This window comes from Mus musculus, chromosome 19 (genome assembly GCF_000001635.26).
Source record: "Mus musculus strain C57BL/6J chromosome 19, GRCm38.p6 C57BL/6J".
Classification (NCBI taxonomy): domain Eukaryota; kingdom Metazoa; phylum Chordata; class Mammalia; order Rodentia; family Muridae; genus Mus; species Mus musculus.
In genome coordinates, this window is record NC_000085.6 from 20,850,295 (window position 1) to 20,869,825 (window position 19,531).

General features: G+C 40.5%; 1 protein-coding gene across 2 annotated transcripts in view; it reads right to left on the reverse strand.

Moving 5' to 3' along the window:
- Nucleotides 1–19,531, reverse strand: part of Tmc1 (transmembrane channel-like gene family 1) — a 253,671-nt gene that overhangs the window by 66,839 nt on the left and 167,301 nt on the right. For both annotated transcript variants that reach the window (XM_006526640.4, NM_028953.2), the window contains exons 7-9: nt 18,047–18,128; nt 8,711–8,817; nt 6,381–6,479 (exon numbers count right to left, since the gene is read on the reverse strand). In XM_006526640.4, the coding sequence (XP_006526703.1) occupies nt 6,381–6,479; nt 8,711–8,817; nt 18,047–18,128 (288 nt within the window). The remainder of the gene's footprint in view (nt 1–6,380; nt 6,480–8,710; nt 8,818–18,046; nt 18,129–19,531) is intronic.

Consider the following 19,531-nt stretch of genomic DNA (forward strand, 5'->3'; position numbering starts at 1 on the left):
ACTTAAAATTCTAGTTGCTTCAGGGACCTCCGGCAGCTCATATAGAAGCATCTTCTAGCTTCAGAGTTGTGCTAAGAATCCCAGCTCTGCCATTTGTTACCTGAAGAGCTGAGGAAAAAGAATTGCAAAGCTCGGGAGCCCTTAGTTTCCCAAACTGCAAAGTAGGAGTAGTGAAGGTCACCTTTCCTAGAAGAAGGATTAGTTACAAATACATTATCTTCTAGTTGTTAAGCTCTTTGACTTTAGGTTACCCTGTTATAGATTAATCTGTGCTTATCATTGTCTACATAGTTATCCGTACAACTGTTACCCCTCCACACACATACTCATTTCTGTTAATGCTAGGGTGGAGTGAATCTTTCTCCTGACACAAATGGAAATACAGAATATTCCTCGTATTAGTCAAACTCTTCCCCTGCAAAGTTAGAATAAGATCTTCAAAGCAAACAAAGCAAACTAAGGCTCTCAAACTTTAAGACCCATAAAACTTAAATGTGTCATAAAGCAACCATATTAATGTCTCTGTAAGAATAATAACATTCAAAGAGCAATTTGCTAATTTTATTTCCCAAGGATCCTTCAGTGACTCCTCATTAGAGGCTGCATATATTTCTTTTGTTATTATGATGTAAAAGATCTCTCATTGCCTTGCCTGAAACACAAACCCAGCATAGTCTGATATAATAAGCCGCGTGCTGCTGTTCTGTTTCCTAGCTGCTCCTTGCTTCCTAAGCCAAACAGAAAGACAAATACCACATGTTCTCGCTCATGAGCGATCTAATCAACAAAACACAGAGACAAGAAATGGAGTGAAGCTTCCAGAGCATAGGAGAGGGAGGAGCCAAGTAATGGTAATTAAAGAACAAAAAGATTCACTTGGGCAGGAGCAACATATATAAGACTTTTATATCTATATACCTATTAAAAAACATAACAAGTAACTGAGTACTGCACACTAAAATATCATTAAGATAGTATTATGATAGTCCTCATCATAAAAATTATTAAACATTCGAGGTCCATGATAGGTTAATTAGCTTGATCTAATCATTTCATTCTATATTAAAACACTGTGACATCTCTTTGTACCCCATGGTCTAAGCAACTATGCTGTCAATGTACAATAAGAAAATGTGAACTTAAAAAATGCTATTATAATTCAATAGAGAATACTAAAATCAAAAAGTATAAGAATGCCAACTGTTAAAGTTGTGGATGAGTAGTAATCCTTAAGTCCTACCGTGGAAACATTTAATGTTCAAACACTCTGGACAGCAGTAACTGGCTAAAAAAGTAGGCACATACTTACTCAGTAACTCTTCTCTGACTTATCTACACAAGGGAACAAAAGTGGGAACCCACAAACAGCATTCAAGTGAATACTCACAGTAGCATTATCAAAATAGCCAAAACACTGGAGAAATGCATCATTCGCCAGTGAATGACTAAACAAAGGAAATTAAATGCATGCAATGCAGTGTTCTTTCTGTGCAATAAATTAAGACCCAGGTGTAGCATAACCTAAAACATAACAAATGAAAGATACCAGACAAAAACACAGCATGTCATATGACTACATTTATTCATACAAAAAATTGGAAAAGGCAAATACAGAAGGGAAGAAATAGATGCAAAATTTGTGAGATTGGGAGGTGAAGGCTTGACTGCAGACAGGCACTAAAGATCACTTATGATTACTGTCACATAGATATACTTTAAGTTATCAAGTCACACACTTACATGGGTGAATTTAATGGTCTGTAAATTATACCACAATAAAACTGAAAAAATTAAGATCTCAAGGTTAGAAGACTTTTTTTAAGTCTTTAAAAATTATCTTCTATAAAACACAGCCCTTCTGAAGCAGAATTAATCATATATGATGGCTTGAAAGAACATGACCCCCATAGGCTCTTGTGTTTGAATGCTTGGTCCCAGTTGATGGAACTGTTCAGGAAAGATTAGGAGGCATGGCATTCTTGGAGGAGGTGTGCCAATGAGGTGGGCTTTGAGATTCCCAAGGACTCACATTATTCCCAGTATATACTTTCTGCCTCCTACTTGTGAATGGAGATGTGTAATCTCTGCTGCTGCTCCTGCTGCCTATTCTCCTGCCTTCACTGTACCATCATAACTGTCACCCTCTGGAATCACAAGCCAATTAAATTCTTTCTTTTATTCCCCCTTCTAAGTAGGACTGAAGCATTCACACTTTAGTCTTCCTGCTTCTTGAGCTTTATATGGTCTGTAAGTTGAATCATGATTATTCCAAAATTTTTGCCTAATATCCACTTATCAGTGGGCTCATCCCATGTGTGTTCTTTGAGGTAGACAGAAGGAGAGATCTGGGAGAAAGGAGGGGAGGAGAAAGGGGAGCAAGATCAGGTGTGGGAGGAGACAGGGATTGGGGGAGATGAGGGTAGAAGTACAGAGGGTCAGAAAATTGAAGGGAGGTGTGTAGCAGTGGGGGATGGGGAACAGGAAGTGGCCACTAGACAGTCTAAAATACCAGGAAAGCAAGAGTCTCTTAGGACCCAACTGGGATGACATTAGCTGAAATACCCAACAAAGGGGAAGGAGAACCTATAGAGACCATATCCAAAGGTCAGGCTCAGTCCTCAGTTGAGGGATGGGACCACCCACCCATCTCAAAAATATTAACCCAGAATTGTTCCTGTCTAAAGGAAATGCAAGGACAAAGTGTAGAGCACAGACTAAAGGAAAGGCCATCCAGAGACTGCCCATCTAGAGATCCATCCCATCTGCAGATACCAAACACAGACACTATTGCTGATGCCAAGTAGCGCTTACTGGTATAGCTATCCCCTGGAGGCTCTGTCAGAGCCTGACCAATTCGGATGTTCTCAGTCAACCATCAGACTGAACATGGGGACCCCAAAGGAGGAGTTAGGGGAAGGACTGAAGGAGCTGAAGGGGTTTGCAACCATAGGAAGAATAACAATATCAACCAATCAGACCCCCCCCCCAGCACTCCCAGGAACGAAACCACCAACCACAGAATATACATGGAGGGACCCATGGCTCCAGGGGCGCATATAGCAGAGATTTGCCTTTTCTGGCATCAATGAAAGGAGGGGCCCTTGGTCCTGTAGAGGCCCGATGCCCCAGTGTAGGGGGATGCTAGGGTCGTGGGGCAGGAGTGGGTAGGTGTATGGGGGAGCACCCTCTTAGAGGCAGGGGTGGGGAGGAAGGGAAAGATAGGAGGAGATAACATTTGAAATGTAAATAAAGAAAATAACAGAAAAGAAAAGAAAAGAAAAGAGAAAAGAAGAGAAAGGAAGAGAAGAGAAGAGAAGAGAAGAGAAGAGAAGAGAAGAGAAGAGAAGAGAAGAGAAGAGAAGAGAAGAGAAGAGAAGAGAAAGGAAGAGAAAAGAAAAGAAAAGAAGAGAAAAGAAAAGAAGAGAAAAGAAAAGAAGAGAAAATCTCAAAAAGAACAAAAATCTTTCTTTTATAAGTGACTTTAGTCATAGTTCCCTGCCACTGCAATAGAAAAGTAACTAAAATGCTACACCTGAACAGGACTCTTCAGACCCCTCTTATTGTTGTCATTCTTGTTTCTGTTATGCTAATATGGTGTGCAGCACACCCTATTGCCTATCAGTTGGAGATTGGTTCTAATGTTTTGATTCAGTCAAGACTCTGAGCTGGGCGTGGTGGCCCACTCCTTCAATCCTAGCATCTGGGAGGTAGAGGCAGGCAGATTTCTGTGTTTGAGGCCATCCTGGTCTACAGAGTGAGTTCCAGGACAGCCAGGGCTACACAGAGAAACCCTGTCTCGAGAAACCAAAAAAAGAAAAAAGAAAAAAGAAAAAAAAAAGACTCTGTGTATCCAGACACTGAAGGTCCTTGTCCCCAAAGGGTTTTTCATGGATCAATAAAGATGCCAACAGCCAATGCTTGAGCACAAGGTAGGACACTTAGAGTTGTGCGGGTAGGATGTAGAGGAACGAGAGCGATTCACTAAGACTCGGTGAAGAAAGATGGAACACAGTAGCAGCAGGAGATAAAGCCAACCAACCATGTGAGATTTCGGGTAAGTGGCCATTGGACACTTCTCTAACTGGGCCTGGGATAGCAGGAAAAGGTTTAGGAATGCCCAAAGATAGTTCCTGGGTGGATGCACTAGTGCCAGAGTCAAAGAGGTATAGCCACCCAAGAACTATCTTTAGATCCGTGAATGAAAGACACACATACACATTAGCTTATTTCTTAATTCCTTAGGTTCCTCAAAGGCTGGGCACTCCTAAACCTTCCCCTGCTAACCCAGGCCCAGTCAGGGAAGTAGCCAGTGGCCACTTACCTGAAATCTCACGTGGCTGGTCGGCTTTCTCTCCTGCTACTACTATGGTCAATTTTTCTTCCCCAAGTCATGGTGAATCTATCTTTCTCTTATTAAAAAACTACAGTGGATCAAGAGGCACATAACATCCATTTTGTAAGGTTAATGCATGCTGCTCATATTCGATGAGCAAATATTGACTTTAATGAAATGTTCAACTAAGATGACTCAAAATGGCAGACTTACTACTGATTCTGGGCTTCATGTTTCCTCCATAGCTTGCTGTATCTTTTTAAGAGTCTGGAACTCTGTCTTAAAATCTGTGTCCTCTGGTACTGATCACAAATTTATTTCTGTGCTTTTCATCACATCAATCTAAAAAAAACAATCTTCCCCTCACTCAGTATTGCTATTTGATGAGATTCATAAGACTAAATGCCATCTGATTCATCTATTTGAGGGGAAAAAAAATCTAGAAACAGTCAAACTTTGAAGACAGAAACCAGGGTTCATGAGAGCCCTCTACCAGTTTGCTGAGGACCATATTAGGAACTGAAAAGAATAATGGAGCAGACATTTTTCCCATCTCAAGAAGCTTAAAATTTAGAAGTCAAAATATCTGTAAATGCACATATTGACTATAAATAGGAAATCTGGGTTTTTTAATCCTTATCATGTCAAATATGCAAAATATGATTCTCATTTACAATTCTCTAGAAAATTGACTGAATTATCAACTTCCTAAACTTGCCTTGGCGCCTCTCTATTCACATAGTTCCAAACATCTCAGATCCTGTTAGTATTTTGAAAGGAATTTATAGAATTGCACCATCACAGACATGAATTATACCCCAAAACGATTTTTCAATGGGCAGCAATAAATCTGTGCCACAATAATTAAATGTTTAACTTGCTTACTGTTGATGTGATAAAATATTGATCAAAACCAGCTTGGGGAGAAAAGATTTATTTCAATGGACAGATTATAGTTCATCATCAAGGGATTCCAGGACAGAACTCAAGGCAGGAACCTGGAGGCAGGAACTAAAGAAAATAGAAATTTATGGAGAAGTGATGACCACTGGCTTGCTTTACCTGGCTTGCTACCTTTCCTAAATAGTGCAAGCCCACCTATCCAGGATGCAAGCCCACCTATCCAGGATGCAAGCCCACCTATCCAGGATGCAAGCCCACCTATCCAGGATGCAAGCCCACCTATCCAGGATGCAAGCCCACCTATCCAGGATGCAAGCCCACCTATCCAGGATGCAAGCCCACCTATCCAGGATGCAAGCCCACCTATCCAGGATGCAAGCCCACCTATCCAGGATGCAAGCCTACCTATCCAGGATGCAAGCCCACCTATCCAGGATGCAAGCCCACCTATCCAGGGATGGCAGCACACACAATAGGCTGGGCTTTCCCACATGAATCATAAATCAGGCAAAGGCCCCATAGACAATTCTCACAGGCTACTCTGATAGAAGCATTTGCTTAGCTTAGGTTGCCTCTTCCAGGGGTTTGCTAAGGTGACAAGTACAACAAAGTATGGTGTGGAGTAAAACTAATGCTGGGGCTACCACAGAATTCTATTTATTTTAGTATCACAGTGAATTAGTACTTTTTTTTTTTTAGTATTTTGTCAAATTTTATATTTCTCACTACATAAGTGCTTTTTTTAAAATTTAGGAGTGATTATTAAGTAATTATATATTCTTGTGTAGGATGGTGAAGGAGTTAATATGGAATCCCCCCCCAAAAAATCCCATAAAATTTTTCAAAAAGCACATTTGCGAAACATTCTCTTGTTCTTTATTCGAGGAGAGAAGAAAATTTGATCTAAGTCTTTGGGATCCGAGCTCATCTTTACTCCATATCCAATAATCCTATTGTATGCAAACCTTATTCATAAACACAGACACACTTTGACACGTACAGTCTTTTATAGACAGGAGGCAGGGATATCTCACTTAAGACCCTTAGTGCTAGCTTTCCCACCTAGGTAACCTATGTAAGGGGGCATAGAGTTTCCGGATCACAACAACAAGGTCTGCTGCAGACAGCTGTGTGGGGGACTTACATTGAAGTCATACAACACACCAAAGTTGGCTGCAGATGCTTCTTCAGCTCTTGGGACTGTTTTCCTAGGTAAGCTGCCGTACGGTAAACCCCAGAGGTACTAGAGAAGAAAGCAAAATGAGCAGTTAACAAAACCTGAGCCCCGCAGGTGACCACAAATGGTTTTATTTTAAAAACCCTTTGGAAAGTTTCTCATTTGGGGTCTCAGTGTGGTGGGTCTCATTTTCTGGGAATTCACTAAAGCTAGAATTAAGAACAAAGGATATAAAGACCCTACACCCTGAGTTCACTGAATGAAGAGCAAAGCAGGCCAACCACAGGGCTTGCTGAGTAGCCCTAAGCTCATTTCCACCACAATAGTAAACGAATTTAGTAGAAGGGTACCAAAATGTTCATCCAAATGGACACAGTTTCCTAAGAGAGCTCCCCTTAAGAGGGGAGATATCCGGATAGACATTTCATGGGAAGGGACTGAAGAAGCCTCAGGCAAATCAACCATGTAATCAATAAAGTGTCTACTGGAAGCAAACACTCGCATCCTGATCATAGGGGCATCTGTGCCATCTCAGTTCAGGGTTTCTGCCCTGAATCGGTGCTGTGGACTAAAGAAAGAACAACACCAAGAATAGTGGACTAGGAGTAAGGCACAAATAAGGAGGGTCAAAGGAAGGACCCATAAAAGCTCCTCCAGCCCCCATAGGTTGCCAACCATAAGCTGTTTCACAGACAAAACGAACTTTCCCTCTCTCTAAGGGAGTTGGCGAGCACAGTTTAAAGCCTGATTGCAAAGAGTGACCAGCCAAAGGCTAGAAATTAGTCCCTGCTGATTTCCTCTGCACAGATGCCATGATCTTCCACCGAAACCCTTTAGCTGCTTTGGTTTCTTCCTCTGACCAGAATAGGAAGTACTTTCTCCCCACATAGCTTCACTCCAAAGTCAGAAGGGCTAGAGAACAAAGGTAATGGAGGTATCTGGCTTGAAAGGACACATGTAAGTCTGGGCCAAAAGGTCACACGCCTCAGAACTGGATAAAGACAGCTATGAAATAAGATCACGTGGTTGGGAGATGCCGGTGTGTCTGCTAGCACACAGGGAGCGTCCTCTTTTGTTCCTGTTCTGGAGTAAGAAATAATTGCTCATGAAACAAGGTGTCCTATAGTATCTGTGACCAGGTATCCAAAGGCAGGAAGTTCCCAGCTCATTCCCTCAGTGCAGTGTGCTTGTAGAGTTTCAAAGAATCACCAACAGCCTTCTCTTTCCTTCACATAGAGCTAACACAGCATGTGACTAAAAGACTCCTGGCTCTTCCTGCTGAGGAGCTGAGGAGGGCAGCAGTGGGCAGTGATGGGGTGTAGAGTTTTGGGTTTCCTTAGTTAGAGAAGCAAAAATAGTCTGGCTTCCTTTGAAATGGGTGAGAGGCACACATTTTGGCTACACTGCCTGAAACTTGTAACTTGGGAGAATCTATTACCACTGTCATCTGAGCCAATCAGACTCAAGATACTCCCTGGTGTTGTCACAGGAATTATAAAACTAGCTGACTAATATGCAAAATCTGGATGATAAAAGAGGCGTGGGTCCTAGAGCCAGACCAAATTACCTAAAATAATAACTAACTTAGCAATCGTCACCAGAACAGGTCCTTTGTAGGTTAAAGAAACCCCACCAAACTTTTGCAGGATAAATACCCAAAGAAGTCCAAGCCTCTTCATGTGAGTGAAGCTTCCCAGTCCCTGCAGTGTGGCCTCCATCCATTCTTCCCTACATCCACTCAGGGTTTTGTTTATTCCTCAGTCTGAGCCCTCTATTTTTCTGACTTTGATCCTAACACCCTCCCTGGCCACTGACCCCATCAACTATGTACCTGACACAAGAGAAACCTATTTTAGGAAAATGAAGCTAGTGCTATGTTCTATCCGTTTAGAAGAACTAGAACTTTCAATTGTGTGAAGAAGAATTTTGAAAGCAAATCTGACAAAATAAATAAGAGTTCAGGATTTATAATAAATCTCCTCATTGACCAATAGTGCTTAACATTGGGGTGGAAACCGATACGATTCTCACTAAAGCCATGAATTTTCCCACATACAGTGCACACTTAGACATAAACATTCCATGAGGGTCATATACCCTTGGAACAAGGATTAGGACCTTTGGCTATAGGTACTATTTTGAAGGTTAAGCTTGTTGTAAATCCTATCTCTTATGAAATGACTACAGTCACTCACTCTATTTAAGAAAGAAAGAACAATGGGGATGGGGAGGTTGGGGGTCAACAGAAATCACTTAAGCCTTTTTTTCAGTATCCCTTATTGGAAGTCAGGGCTTACCTCCGGTAACATGATGAGGCTGAAGGTCAACACAAAGAGAACCATGTTGACGCCGTACATCCACCTGAGGAACAGGAAGTACGAGGCCACTGAGGAACCAAACTGACCTGTTACGAAGAAAATTAAAAGACTAAAGGAGAGTCAAAACAACAACAGCACCAATGAAAAACCAGCCTTCTCTTAGTGATCCTCCAAAGTAATCAAGCTTAGAACTGGACAGAGAGCTCAGCAATGAAGAACACTTCCTGTTCTACCAGAGATTAAGAAGCTCAGATCCCAGCACCAACTGTCAGGCAACCTTAATGCCAGTCTTAACGCCAGCTCCAAGAGGTCAGACACCCTCTCCTGGTCAATCAGGTACCTGCATGCATCTGCTCCTTACCAACACACACACACACACACACACACACACACACACACACACACACACACACACACACGTCACTCATAAATAAAAATAAATTTTTAAAAAATGAAAGTACATTGGACCACTTTATATTGCCGATCGCTCTTCTTTCTCTCAGGAGAGGGTATTTCGGTATTTCCTAGGATGCAGCGTGAAGCTTAGCAGAATGTCATGTAAAATGCGACCTGTACCTTCAGGGTCCATCTGAGGGAGAACTCCCTTCAGTTTAGCAGCTACAAGTGCCACCTACACAGCATGTGTTTTAGTCCATGAGTTCAGTAAGTAGACACATGGAAAGCAATAGCTCTACTGCCCGGCTGGGGACAATCATGATGACTGCAGTGTTCTTTCTCTTGGACAAATGATAAACACACCAAGCACACACTTCTCACTGACACGTTGACTGTGTCCTTGTGAATGGCTCTAACTGCTTTGCATTGTATGGAGATAGATGCTGAACATCATAGCACACGGCCTAAGTACCTTGTGGCAGAATTTTTCATCAATATAGAAGACGGTATTACAGGTGGTGTGGCTGTTCCAAGGAATGATGTTTCAGTGAGGTGAACTACAAATATACTGTATGTACCCAAACACATATAAAGACTTTATAATGAGTGTGTGAGTGAGAAGAATACCCAGACAGGCCCTACAGGAAGGGAATTGAGAGGAGTTTCTCTTTCCTTCTTTCTCTCTTTCCTTCCTTCCTTCCTTCCTTCCTTCCTTTTTTCCTTCTTTCTTTCTTTATTTCTCTTTCTTTCTTTCTTTCTTTCTCTCTCTCTCTTTCTTTCTCTCTTTCTTTCTTTCTCTCTTTCTTCCTTTCTTCCTTTCTTTTTCTTTCTTTCTTTCTTTCTTTCTTTCTTCTTCTTTCTTTCTTACTTCCTCCCTTTCTTCTTTTTTCTTTCCTTCTTTTTTCCATTCTTCCTTTTCTTTTCTTTTTCTTTCTTTTTAATTTTTTTAAAATTTTTGATTGTTTTTCCAAGGCATGGTTTCTTTTTGTAGCCCTGGCTGTACTGAAACTATCTCTGTGGACCAGACTGGCTCAATCTCAGAGATCAGCCTGCTTCTGCTTCCTGAGTGCTGAGATTAAAGGTATCCACCACCACTGCCTGATAAGAGGAGCTGCTTTAGATCTGTTTGTGTAGGAAGGTGTTAGAGAAGATGATGCTGGAGCAGAAATGGAAAGTAGCAACATCCCCAGCTGAGAAAAGAGGCACCGTGGCAGAGTTAACAATGAGGTCAAGGATCCTGGGACAGGCATGAGCTTTTAGCAGCCAAACAAAACTACAGCCTGTGTGGCTGGAGTCCAGTGGAAGAGAGAAATTTCGAGAGATGCAGTTGACTGGAGGCTAAACCATGCTGGGTAGGATGTCCTAAAGCATCAGTAGTATTTTCTTTTTAAAAGTTATGAGAGATAATGGGCAGGTGTTAAGTACTGGGGCTGGAGATCAGACCCATGCATGGCTTTTCAAAATCTGATATGAGCGTTGCGGCACACAGTAGACAGAATCAGGCCAGACTCTGTCAACTCACACCTGCTCCAAGGAAAAGCAGAGTTCTATCCAATTCTCACTGACTGAGGAGAACACAAATGCATAAACAGAAAACATCTCAAAGCTGAGATTAGTGGGAAAAGACTAAGAATTCTAGACTGTAGAGATGGCTCAGTGATTAAGAGCACTGGCTACTCTTCAAAAAGACCCAGATTCGATTCCCAGGACCCACATGGTGGCTCACAAACCATCTGTAACTCTAGTTCCAGAGGATCGAACACCCTTTTCTGGCCTCCTTGGACAGCAGGCCAACTTGTAATGCACAGATATGCATGGAAGCAAATCATTAATACATGTAAAACTTAAAATTAAAAAGAAAAATAAACTCTAAAACTCAGGACGAGATGTGGTAGGCTGTAGAAAAGCCCCGGGTTCTTTGGTGGTCACTGCAGGTTCAGTATCTAGGTACTGATTACCACTTTCAGTCATCCAAGGAAGGTCATTGTATAGCCTCAGAAACCCTGTGTCAGTTCCTTTGATTTATTGAGCAAATGTCCCATAGGGACCAATGCTCTTCTTTAGCCCTCTGGTTTTGAAACTTCCCTATTAGGGAAGCCTTCCTACAGGTAAGGAAAAGCTCCAACAGTGCAAATTCCAGCCTGTGCTTGCAAAGGTGAGGCTGACGTTATACCCTTAATGCCTCTCATTCTGAAACTTAGCTATTCTTCAGTCACTGTTCCATTTATTCCATTTATTCCCACAATGCAGGAGCAGGGTTTGTTGTTGGTTTTGACTTTTGTTTGCAGTTGTTTGTTTGTTTGTTTGTTCGTTTGTTTTTAAGAAACTTGAAAAGAGGTCACTTTCTAAGTAGACATTTAGGAAGAAATCGATGACTTTGATGTCTAAGAATGTGTGTTCACATCCCTAAGTGACCTTGGACTCATGGCACACGGTTACGGTTGTCTGTGACCTGCCCCTGCCAAGGAACTGCAGCCTTGTATACTAGCCAGCCAGCACAGCCCTAGAGCAGGCCTGACCCCTCAGGGACATCTGATCATCTCCTTGGCTCCCAGTGGTTTCATACCATTGCACAGCTCTTATCTCTGTTCTCTGGTAACAACTATCTGAGGCTTCTTAGTCAGGCTCACTAATCATGTTTTATTGAAGCCGTCCTCAGTTCCTGGAGCAGAACAAGAAACTGCCTCTAGGCAGCTGTGGCAAAGCTTTCTGTGCAAACACATGGTAGATGCCCTGATGAATGATGCTGAGTACAGGGTATGGAATCTCTCTTCCTTCCTCCATCCCTCTCGTTCTCCTTTTCTTCCCTCTTTCCTTCTTCCTTCCTCCTTCCCATTTCATTACTTTCTCTCCCTTCTTCCCATATGCCCTTCCTTCTATCCTTGCATCCTGCCTTCCTTCCACCCTCCCAACCTGCTTGTTCCTAGTCAACTTTATTCATCCTGTTCCGACCATTCTCCTCACATTCAGTTCTCACACAAAACCACAGGCAAATAAGCTCCTCGGGAGTATAGTTTAAAATACTAAAATGCAAAAGCAAAATGCACATTTGAGAAAGTGTCCCCTCCTCCAACCCACATATCTACACTATGGACCAAACATCTTTTCTATGTCTGAAGTATCCAAACTGAAATTTGGGTTTCTTGAAAGCAATTCCACAACTCTTTTATTTGAAAGCGAACTCTTTACAGAATCCTAAGTAGAAAGAAAATGAAATTCAGTAAAATTGACTCCATCAAAATGAGAATGAGTTTAGAAAAGATTCAGACATAGTCAGATGGACTGGGGGATCCAGAGGCCATGTTCCATCCATATTCACCCTATAGTGGGTAAAGGTGAAATAGCAAAACAGATATACTATAGATGATAGAGTAGGGCAATTGGCAACATCCAAGGACCAGGGTACCTTTTCCTATCTCAACAAAAAAGCAGATGAAAGTTGCTGGCATTCACTAAAGAGTAAACCCTTATTTATGCAGTGTAGCTGAAAGAGTGCAAGTCTTGTCCACCAGTATGATGATGATGATGATGACTGCAGCTTGCATCCCTCAAGAGTCAGCCAGGCCAGTATACTAAAAACGTCACCAACATTCACCTTAGCTGCTGCTAGATGCTGATGGTGTTGAGCTGTTAGTCTGTCTCTCTCTGTTTCTGTCTCTGTCTCTCTGTCTCTCTCTGTCTCTGTCTCTGTCTCTGTCTCTCTCTCTCTCTCTCTCTCTCTCACACACACACACACACACACACACACACACATTGAGACAGAGAAAATGAGTGAAGCAGAGTTGATTAATTGTAATTGAAATGCAATGGATCAGTGTCCTAGCACATCTAGTCAACAAGTCCCTGTGAGCTGGGAACACTAGTGGTAAGTAATAAACCAGGCTTCAAAGCCACACTGTGCTCAGCTACAAGTCTTTGTTTCCAAATCTAGATCCCTCTTAATCATGATGTGATGTCTTCTTAAGCAGAATTATAGTTAAATTATTTTTAAATATAATACGTAAAATAATATGAAATGAGCATGCATCTCTGAAAGAATATAAGTAATTTCTAAGGCTGTTTAAATTCACAATTTGGTGTGCACCCATAAATAGCTCATTCTTTTCATTTTTTAACACAGCTGATAAATGCTGCTTTTATAGTACATTATAAATGTGTTAAAACTCTTTCATGTGTATTAAAGTGAAAATTAAGTACATGCATATTCTTGTCATGAATTTTCTTGTGTCTCTTTTAAATTAAAGATTAAGGCTTCACCTCTCCCTCTGGTTATTTATTATTAAGGAATGTAATTTGTAGGCTGTCATTATACATAATTTTCTCTTGAACAGATGGTTAATAACACACACACACAACCAGAGATCGAGAGAGCGAGCAAGTGAGCGAGCGAGAGAGAGAGAGAGAGAGAGAGAGAGAGAGAGAGAGAGAGAAAGGACATATTTCTGAATGGAAAAAGACAAGCAAACGGCCTGTCTTATGCATACAACGTGAACACCACCATTCAACTAGCATACAAAGCAGTATTTTTTTCAAATGAGCCGAGAGGTAGAAAATCTCGTTTCATGATTACTTTGTGTTTCCTGTGGTGTACAGACCAGCAGGGTAATACGGGAGTTAGACTTTGTGCTCCTGGCTACCTTTTTGAATCAATTTCTAGCCTGAGAAGTATAGCTATCACAACAGACTTTTGTTACTGGGATCAATCCAGGACTCTATAAAGTAAATTGTGGGTCATGACCCCAGGATCACACAAATGATGTGTGGCCATGAATAATTTGCCAATAATAAAACAGAGATTAGGAGGCAGAGACAAGATCTCTGAGATTTAGGCCAGCCTGATCTACAAAGTGAGTTCTGGGACAGCCAAGGCTACACAGAGAAATCCTGTCTTGAACCCCTCCCCCAAAAAGGGCACGGCATGCTACTACTTAGTTAGCACATGGGCACATGTCACTTACCATAATCCATACCATGTTTTATTCTCTAGTTTACATTTTATTGTCCTCTCCACCCAAACTGCCCACAACATCAACACATGCCAAAGTAAGCCAGTACGGGCAGGGTTTAGTCTATCTTTGTCAGTATCTATGGTGCTTAGAAAGATACCTAGGACACAGTAGGCTTTCACTGAGCATTTTTTTAAATTAACAAATGCCAAGATCATTTTGAAAATAACATGAGACATATATTAAAATGGTCCTAATATTCAAAGGAATAAAATAATCTTTCTGAAGCTCTTGTATAATTAAACTGTCATTTCTTTCAGAGAAAAGCATTCATGATACTTTTATTATGAAATGTATTTTATAAATATGGAACATATTTGCCAGCTTTATTCTGAAAGGAATTTGAGAATATAATTAAATAGGCACATAGTAGAAAATCTGTATTCCATTTAAATTTTGCACTAATTTTCACTCAAGAGCATAAATAATTTTAAATGTCACTACACATCTAAACCTCATTATAAATTATATATAATGTATTGTTGGGTTGGAAATGGCTTTGTAAAGCAACCAAACCTAAAAAATTCATATGACGCCCTGGGTATAACAATAGAGGAACAGAGATAAAAATAGACCATCCGAAGGGTACAGATGACAGAGACAAAATGGCCTTAACCATTAGAAAACAGAGCCCACGTTACATTGCTTTTCATTCTTCATTCAGGTCAGCCTCAAAGACCATCCTAGGAATCAACGATTCCAGGTAGAGTGGTGCCTCTCAGGTGGTAATTACACTCAACAGCTCAAAGAGCACAGTCCTTCACATTTCATGAGTTCTACCTTAGACCATAATCTGAAAGTATGTGGTGTGCTTATGACTATAATAGCACATTGGGATGCTACAGAATAGATATATATGATCAAATAACATCCTCAGAGTAAATAGCTGAGAAATAGAAACACATTCCCCAAATACAATAACTGCCCATAGATTCTGCTGCACTCACCATCTACTGACCTGGCAGAGGTGCTAGTCATGTACAGAAAGCAAGAAGCTTCTGAAAATCTTGGTCAAAGTAAACAGCTACATAGGCTGGAACTAGGCACACTTTCTCTCTCAGCTGTGCTATCACTGTGCTCAACTACTACTACGGTAGTGCTAAGTACTCGGAAGGAAATGTGCATCCAATAGACACATTACAACCCAGGGAAGAGATGTTGGTGGAGTGTTGGACTCATGTGCCATTGGGTAAGTCGTAGTTAAAGTGGTGGCTGATAGGAGTCCAGTCCTTCATAGCTGAGGGAAAGGATGGGTCCCAGTGAAGAAATAGGACAACCACTCAAACAACAAACTATACCTGGAAAGGGAAGTTATCCATACTTGGTTAACTGACCACCTTAGCTGCTTCAAATTTACTGGAGGAAGAAGGAAGTGTGAGTTTCAAGTGATGTCTATGACACAATGGCTAGCTGGTGATTGTGTGTGTGTGTGTGTGTGTGTGTGTGTGTGTACATGTGTATAAATAATTCATGTGTACATATATATTTCACTCCTGTATTCAATTATAACCAAGATAATTTCACCTTTGTTTATAAAACACAAATTAACACAGCATTGCAACTGAATCAGGTGGGAACATGTAGATGTTCTAGTGTATTTTAAAAAGAAAAGAAATAGTTCTTTGTTATTGCATATTTTCTACATCTCTTTCCAAATAACAAGTTTTTCATAATATGTCTCACATCTGATCTGGAAGTGTCGTAAAGACCAGAGGGCTAAAACAACTTGTTGAAAGAAAGACAGTAAATCTTTGGCAGAGTAAGGACTAACCCAAAGTTCTTTCCATATTATTTGATCAAGGTCTTTCTTTGAATATGTTTTCTAACTTCGAAATCATATCAAGCTTTTAACTTACTGTGTTCATGTCATGATGCATGTGTGTGAGTCAAAGGCCAGTCCATCGATCTGACTCCCTCCTCCCTGTGGGTTCGGAAGAATGACCTTAGAGCATCAAGCTTAGTGGTACCTACCCACTCAGACATCTTGCTGGCCCTTAAACAAGACCTTAATGTTCCATATGTGCTGTTCTTTGGGGCTAGATTATATATTTCAGCTGTGTCATTGAAACCTAGGGATTCTAGAATATCTTTTTTGTTCATGTACATGAAACCCCTCCTATTAATATGTAAAGTGAAATAAACCTTTGGAAAATACATCTGTAATTTTATTCAATACATATGAGTGCCAAGTGGGCTCTGGGTATAAACAAAACAAAATACCTGCTTTCATGTCTATTAAGAAAAGTAAGCATGACGTGGAGTGAGATTATATTAAAAAGATTCACTTTAAAAATAGAATTTTGAATAGGGAGAAACATTGAAAGAAAATCTGGCAAGAAAGGCATGCTATGAGGAACACATGGAGAGACATGAAAATCATGAGCTGATATATTTTAATTCACTGCCGTTAATGACTCATTTAATGAGGGGCCAAAGCCTGAGAGACAACCACCTCTAAACATGCCTAATCATGTCAGTGAAATAGGAATCAGCTGTTTTATCTCCTGTATCAATTATGCCATGCCACATTTAGCCAGCAGGAAAGGCAGCTTCAGATTTGGATAGGCATTATCTTTGCTATAACCCTAGGAACCACACCTGGAAAAATTCTGATTTTTTTCCAAATATCTATGTTTCTCTACATAGAATAATTTTACTGATGCACTCTCTTATACAGTATTTAAAGTTTAGTTGCTTTATTCTATGCAAATGGAACTGTATTAAACAAGCTTTGGTATGTCTGTACATGCTGAGGTGTCACATAGAATGAAAGTCCAATATGACATCAAGAGAGCAAATTCTTTATGTTTACTCTTCTGTATATGTTTGGATGTGAGCTATTAAGTCTTATTGTTTTTACGAAACAGGGTCTGCATTGTCATAAGAGTATGAAGTGAAAGAGGGATCGTCCATGTAAGTGGGATACTCTTGTATATCTTGATGAATTCATTCTGGAAATTGTATACTGTAAAAAGTAAGATGGTACTCTGTTACTGTACCTAAATTTGCAGTGTCTTATGTCAATGATACTTGTGTTTTCAGTTTAAAGAGGTGTGTATACATTATACCTTCCAGCTTCTAGTTAGGCCTTTTCCACATTATTTAATAAAAATATGCACAAACTAAAGAAAAAAAAAGTCTTATTATTTTTAAAAATGATCCTTTGGGTTATCGTCTAAAGTTTCAAAGAGTATGTGTTCACAGTTTATTATTCACTGCCATCCCAATATGGGCAGTGTCCTTGGGCACAATACTAGGTCTCCTGCCTGGGAGCAATGTACTTTTGCCTAGACTGAAACAAGAAAGTGACATCTCCAGTGTTGTCCTTGATAAGTTCTGGTACCATGACACAGTTTGAATCTGGAATGCCTCCCCCCTCCCGCTCAGAGGTTGGAGCATCTTGAGGAGAAGGAAGAGGAGGAGGAGGAGGAGGAGGAGGAGGAGGGGGGGGAGGAAGAGGAAGAGGAGGAGGAGGAGGAGGAGGAGGAGGAGGATCTCTAGAGTAAGGAAGTTAAGTCACTGAGAACACAACCTGGAAAATGTAACAGGACAATGCATCCTCTCTGCCTTGTGCAGGATCAGGCTACTCCTGCCACACAATCCCAGTACTATGTATTAAGCCACGGCTGGCCCAGTGCAATAGGGCCAGATGATGTGAATTCAAGCAGTGAGCCAAAATAAACATTCTGTCTTTTTACACCTATTAGCTCAGGTGTTCCATCTCAGCATCCAGCCAAATAACGCAAAGCCTCACAACGATGGAGTCAAGCTTTGCTTTGTTGGTTGTGGTGGCAGTTTGGTTGGTTTTCAATTTCCCTAAGAGTCTCTAAATGGGGGAAAGGTCTGGGTAAAGCTGATGAGACTTTATTCTTGGAGAGCTTTCCTTGTCTAATTAGGTCTGGTGAATACTTACTTTCAATTGCCTTGATTTTGTTTTCCCATGGGACGCAAGCCGCTTTGAAGTTCTCAAAATCTCGGAGGAATTTTGCCCATTTCTGAAAACAAAGTCAAACACTAGTAAAGAACAATCTCTTGTGTTTCTAGATCTCTGTCCTCCCATTTCCCCAAGTGACAAGACAATGGCTTCCAGAGAGCTCTCTGGCATGAAATACTGCTGTTCTGTAAAAATGGCATAACAGCAGGGTTCACTTCCATCTTTATTTACCACCATTCCCCACATAACTTAATTCAAAAAAAAAAAAAAAAGAAAAAGAAATATTGATTGTCAGACATGCTTACAATCCCAGTTACTTGGGAGACTGAACCACAAAAATAGCAATGTCAAGGGCAGTCTGAGCAACACTGTCACACACCAGATTCAGAAAAAAAACAGAAAAAATATAGACATACACACACACACACACACACACACACACACACACACACACACATTGATTCTGTTTTAGAGGGACTATACTGACCATTCAGAAATGTCTATAGATTCTACCAGACAGGAATATGATACTTGTGTTAGTCAGGTGATTGCCATAACTGGTAGACTTATGAATAAGACATAACATCTTCCTTCAAACACTTCTGGTCTCCTAAAGTAGCCCGTGCGAACACAGGTCATTTTAATTCATGATCATCATTTACGTGGGACACTTCATTTTGAGAAAAGACAATGGAAAACTAAATAGAAAGAGATGGTATGGAAAACTAAATAGAGACGGTATCACAGAAAAATAATGAATTTATTTTTCAAAGGTCTTCCTTCCACTTGACTCTATAGTGTTGGGTTATCCGTGGTTAAGAGGACTAAGGAAAAATTGGAGTGAGGCAAAAAAAAAATCTTCCATATGTGTTCATTATGACAGGACAGTGTGAAAGATAAGTAGACACAACAGTCTAAATCTGAAGTTCAAAAGAGTACTCAAACCTAGGAACAGCCCAAATGTGCATCTGCAGTAGAATATGTGAATATGTAAATTGTGACATATTCATACAATGCATAATGCAATACCTTTAAACATGAACTGTAACCCACCACAGCAACAAGAGCTGTATTCCATAACCCCAGTTATGCACCAAAGAAGCAAGAAATGAAGCTCAGTCACAGAGAGAATGACAGAATGCATTTAAAAGATAAAGGGCAAATAAACTTAACTATTTGTGTGCATTTAAATGGAAATGAAGATCTTCAGTTTCCTTGCAAATCTCTCTCTGAATAGAGTACACTTAGATACAGATATATAGAATTTATAACTAGAGGCTAATAATACCTGTGCAGCTACTGCACTGTAAGAAGTGTAACTTTATAGAGAAATTCAGTGTTATGCTTGGCCACAGTAAGTGCATATAAAAGCAAGCTTCTTTCCTATATTTCTCTAAAACCTGTATTTGTGTGACTATTGTTTTCTCTTCTTTTCAGTTTATAATTGATGTTCCTGATAGAAAA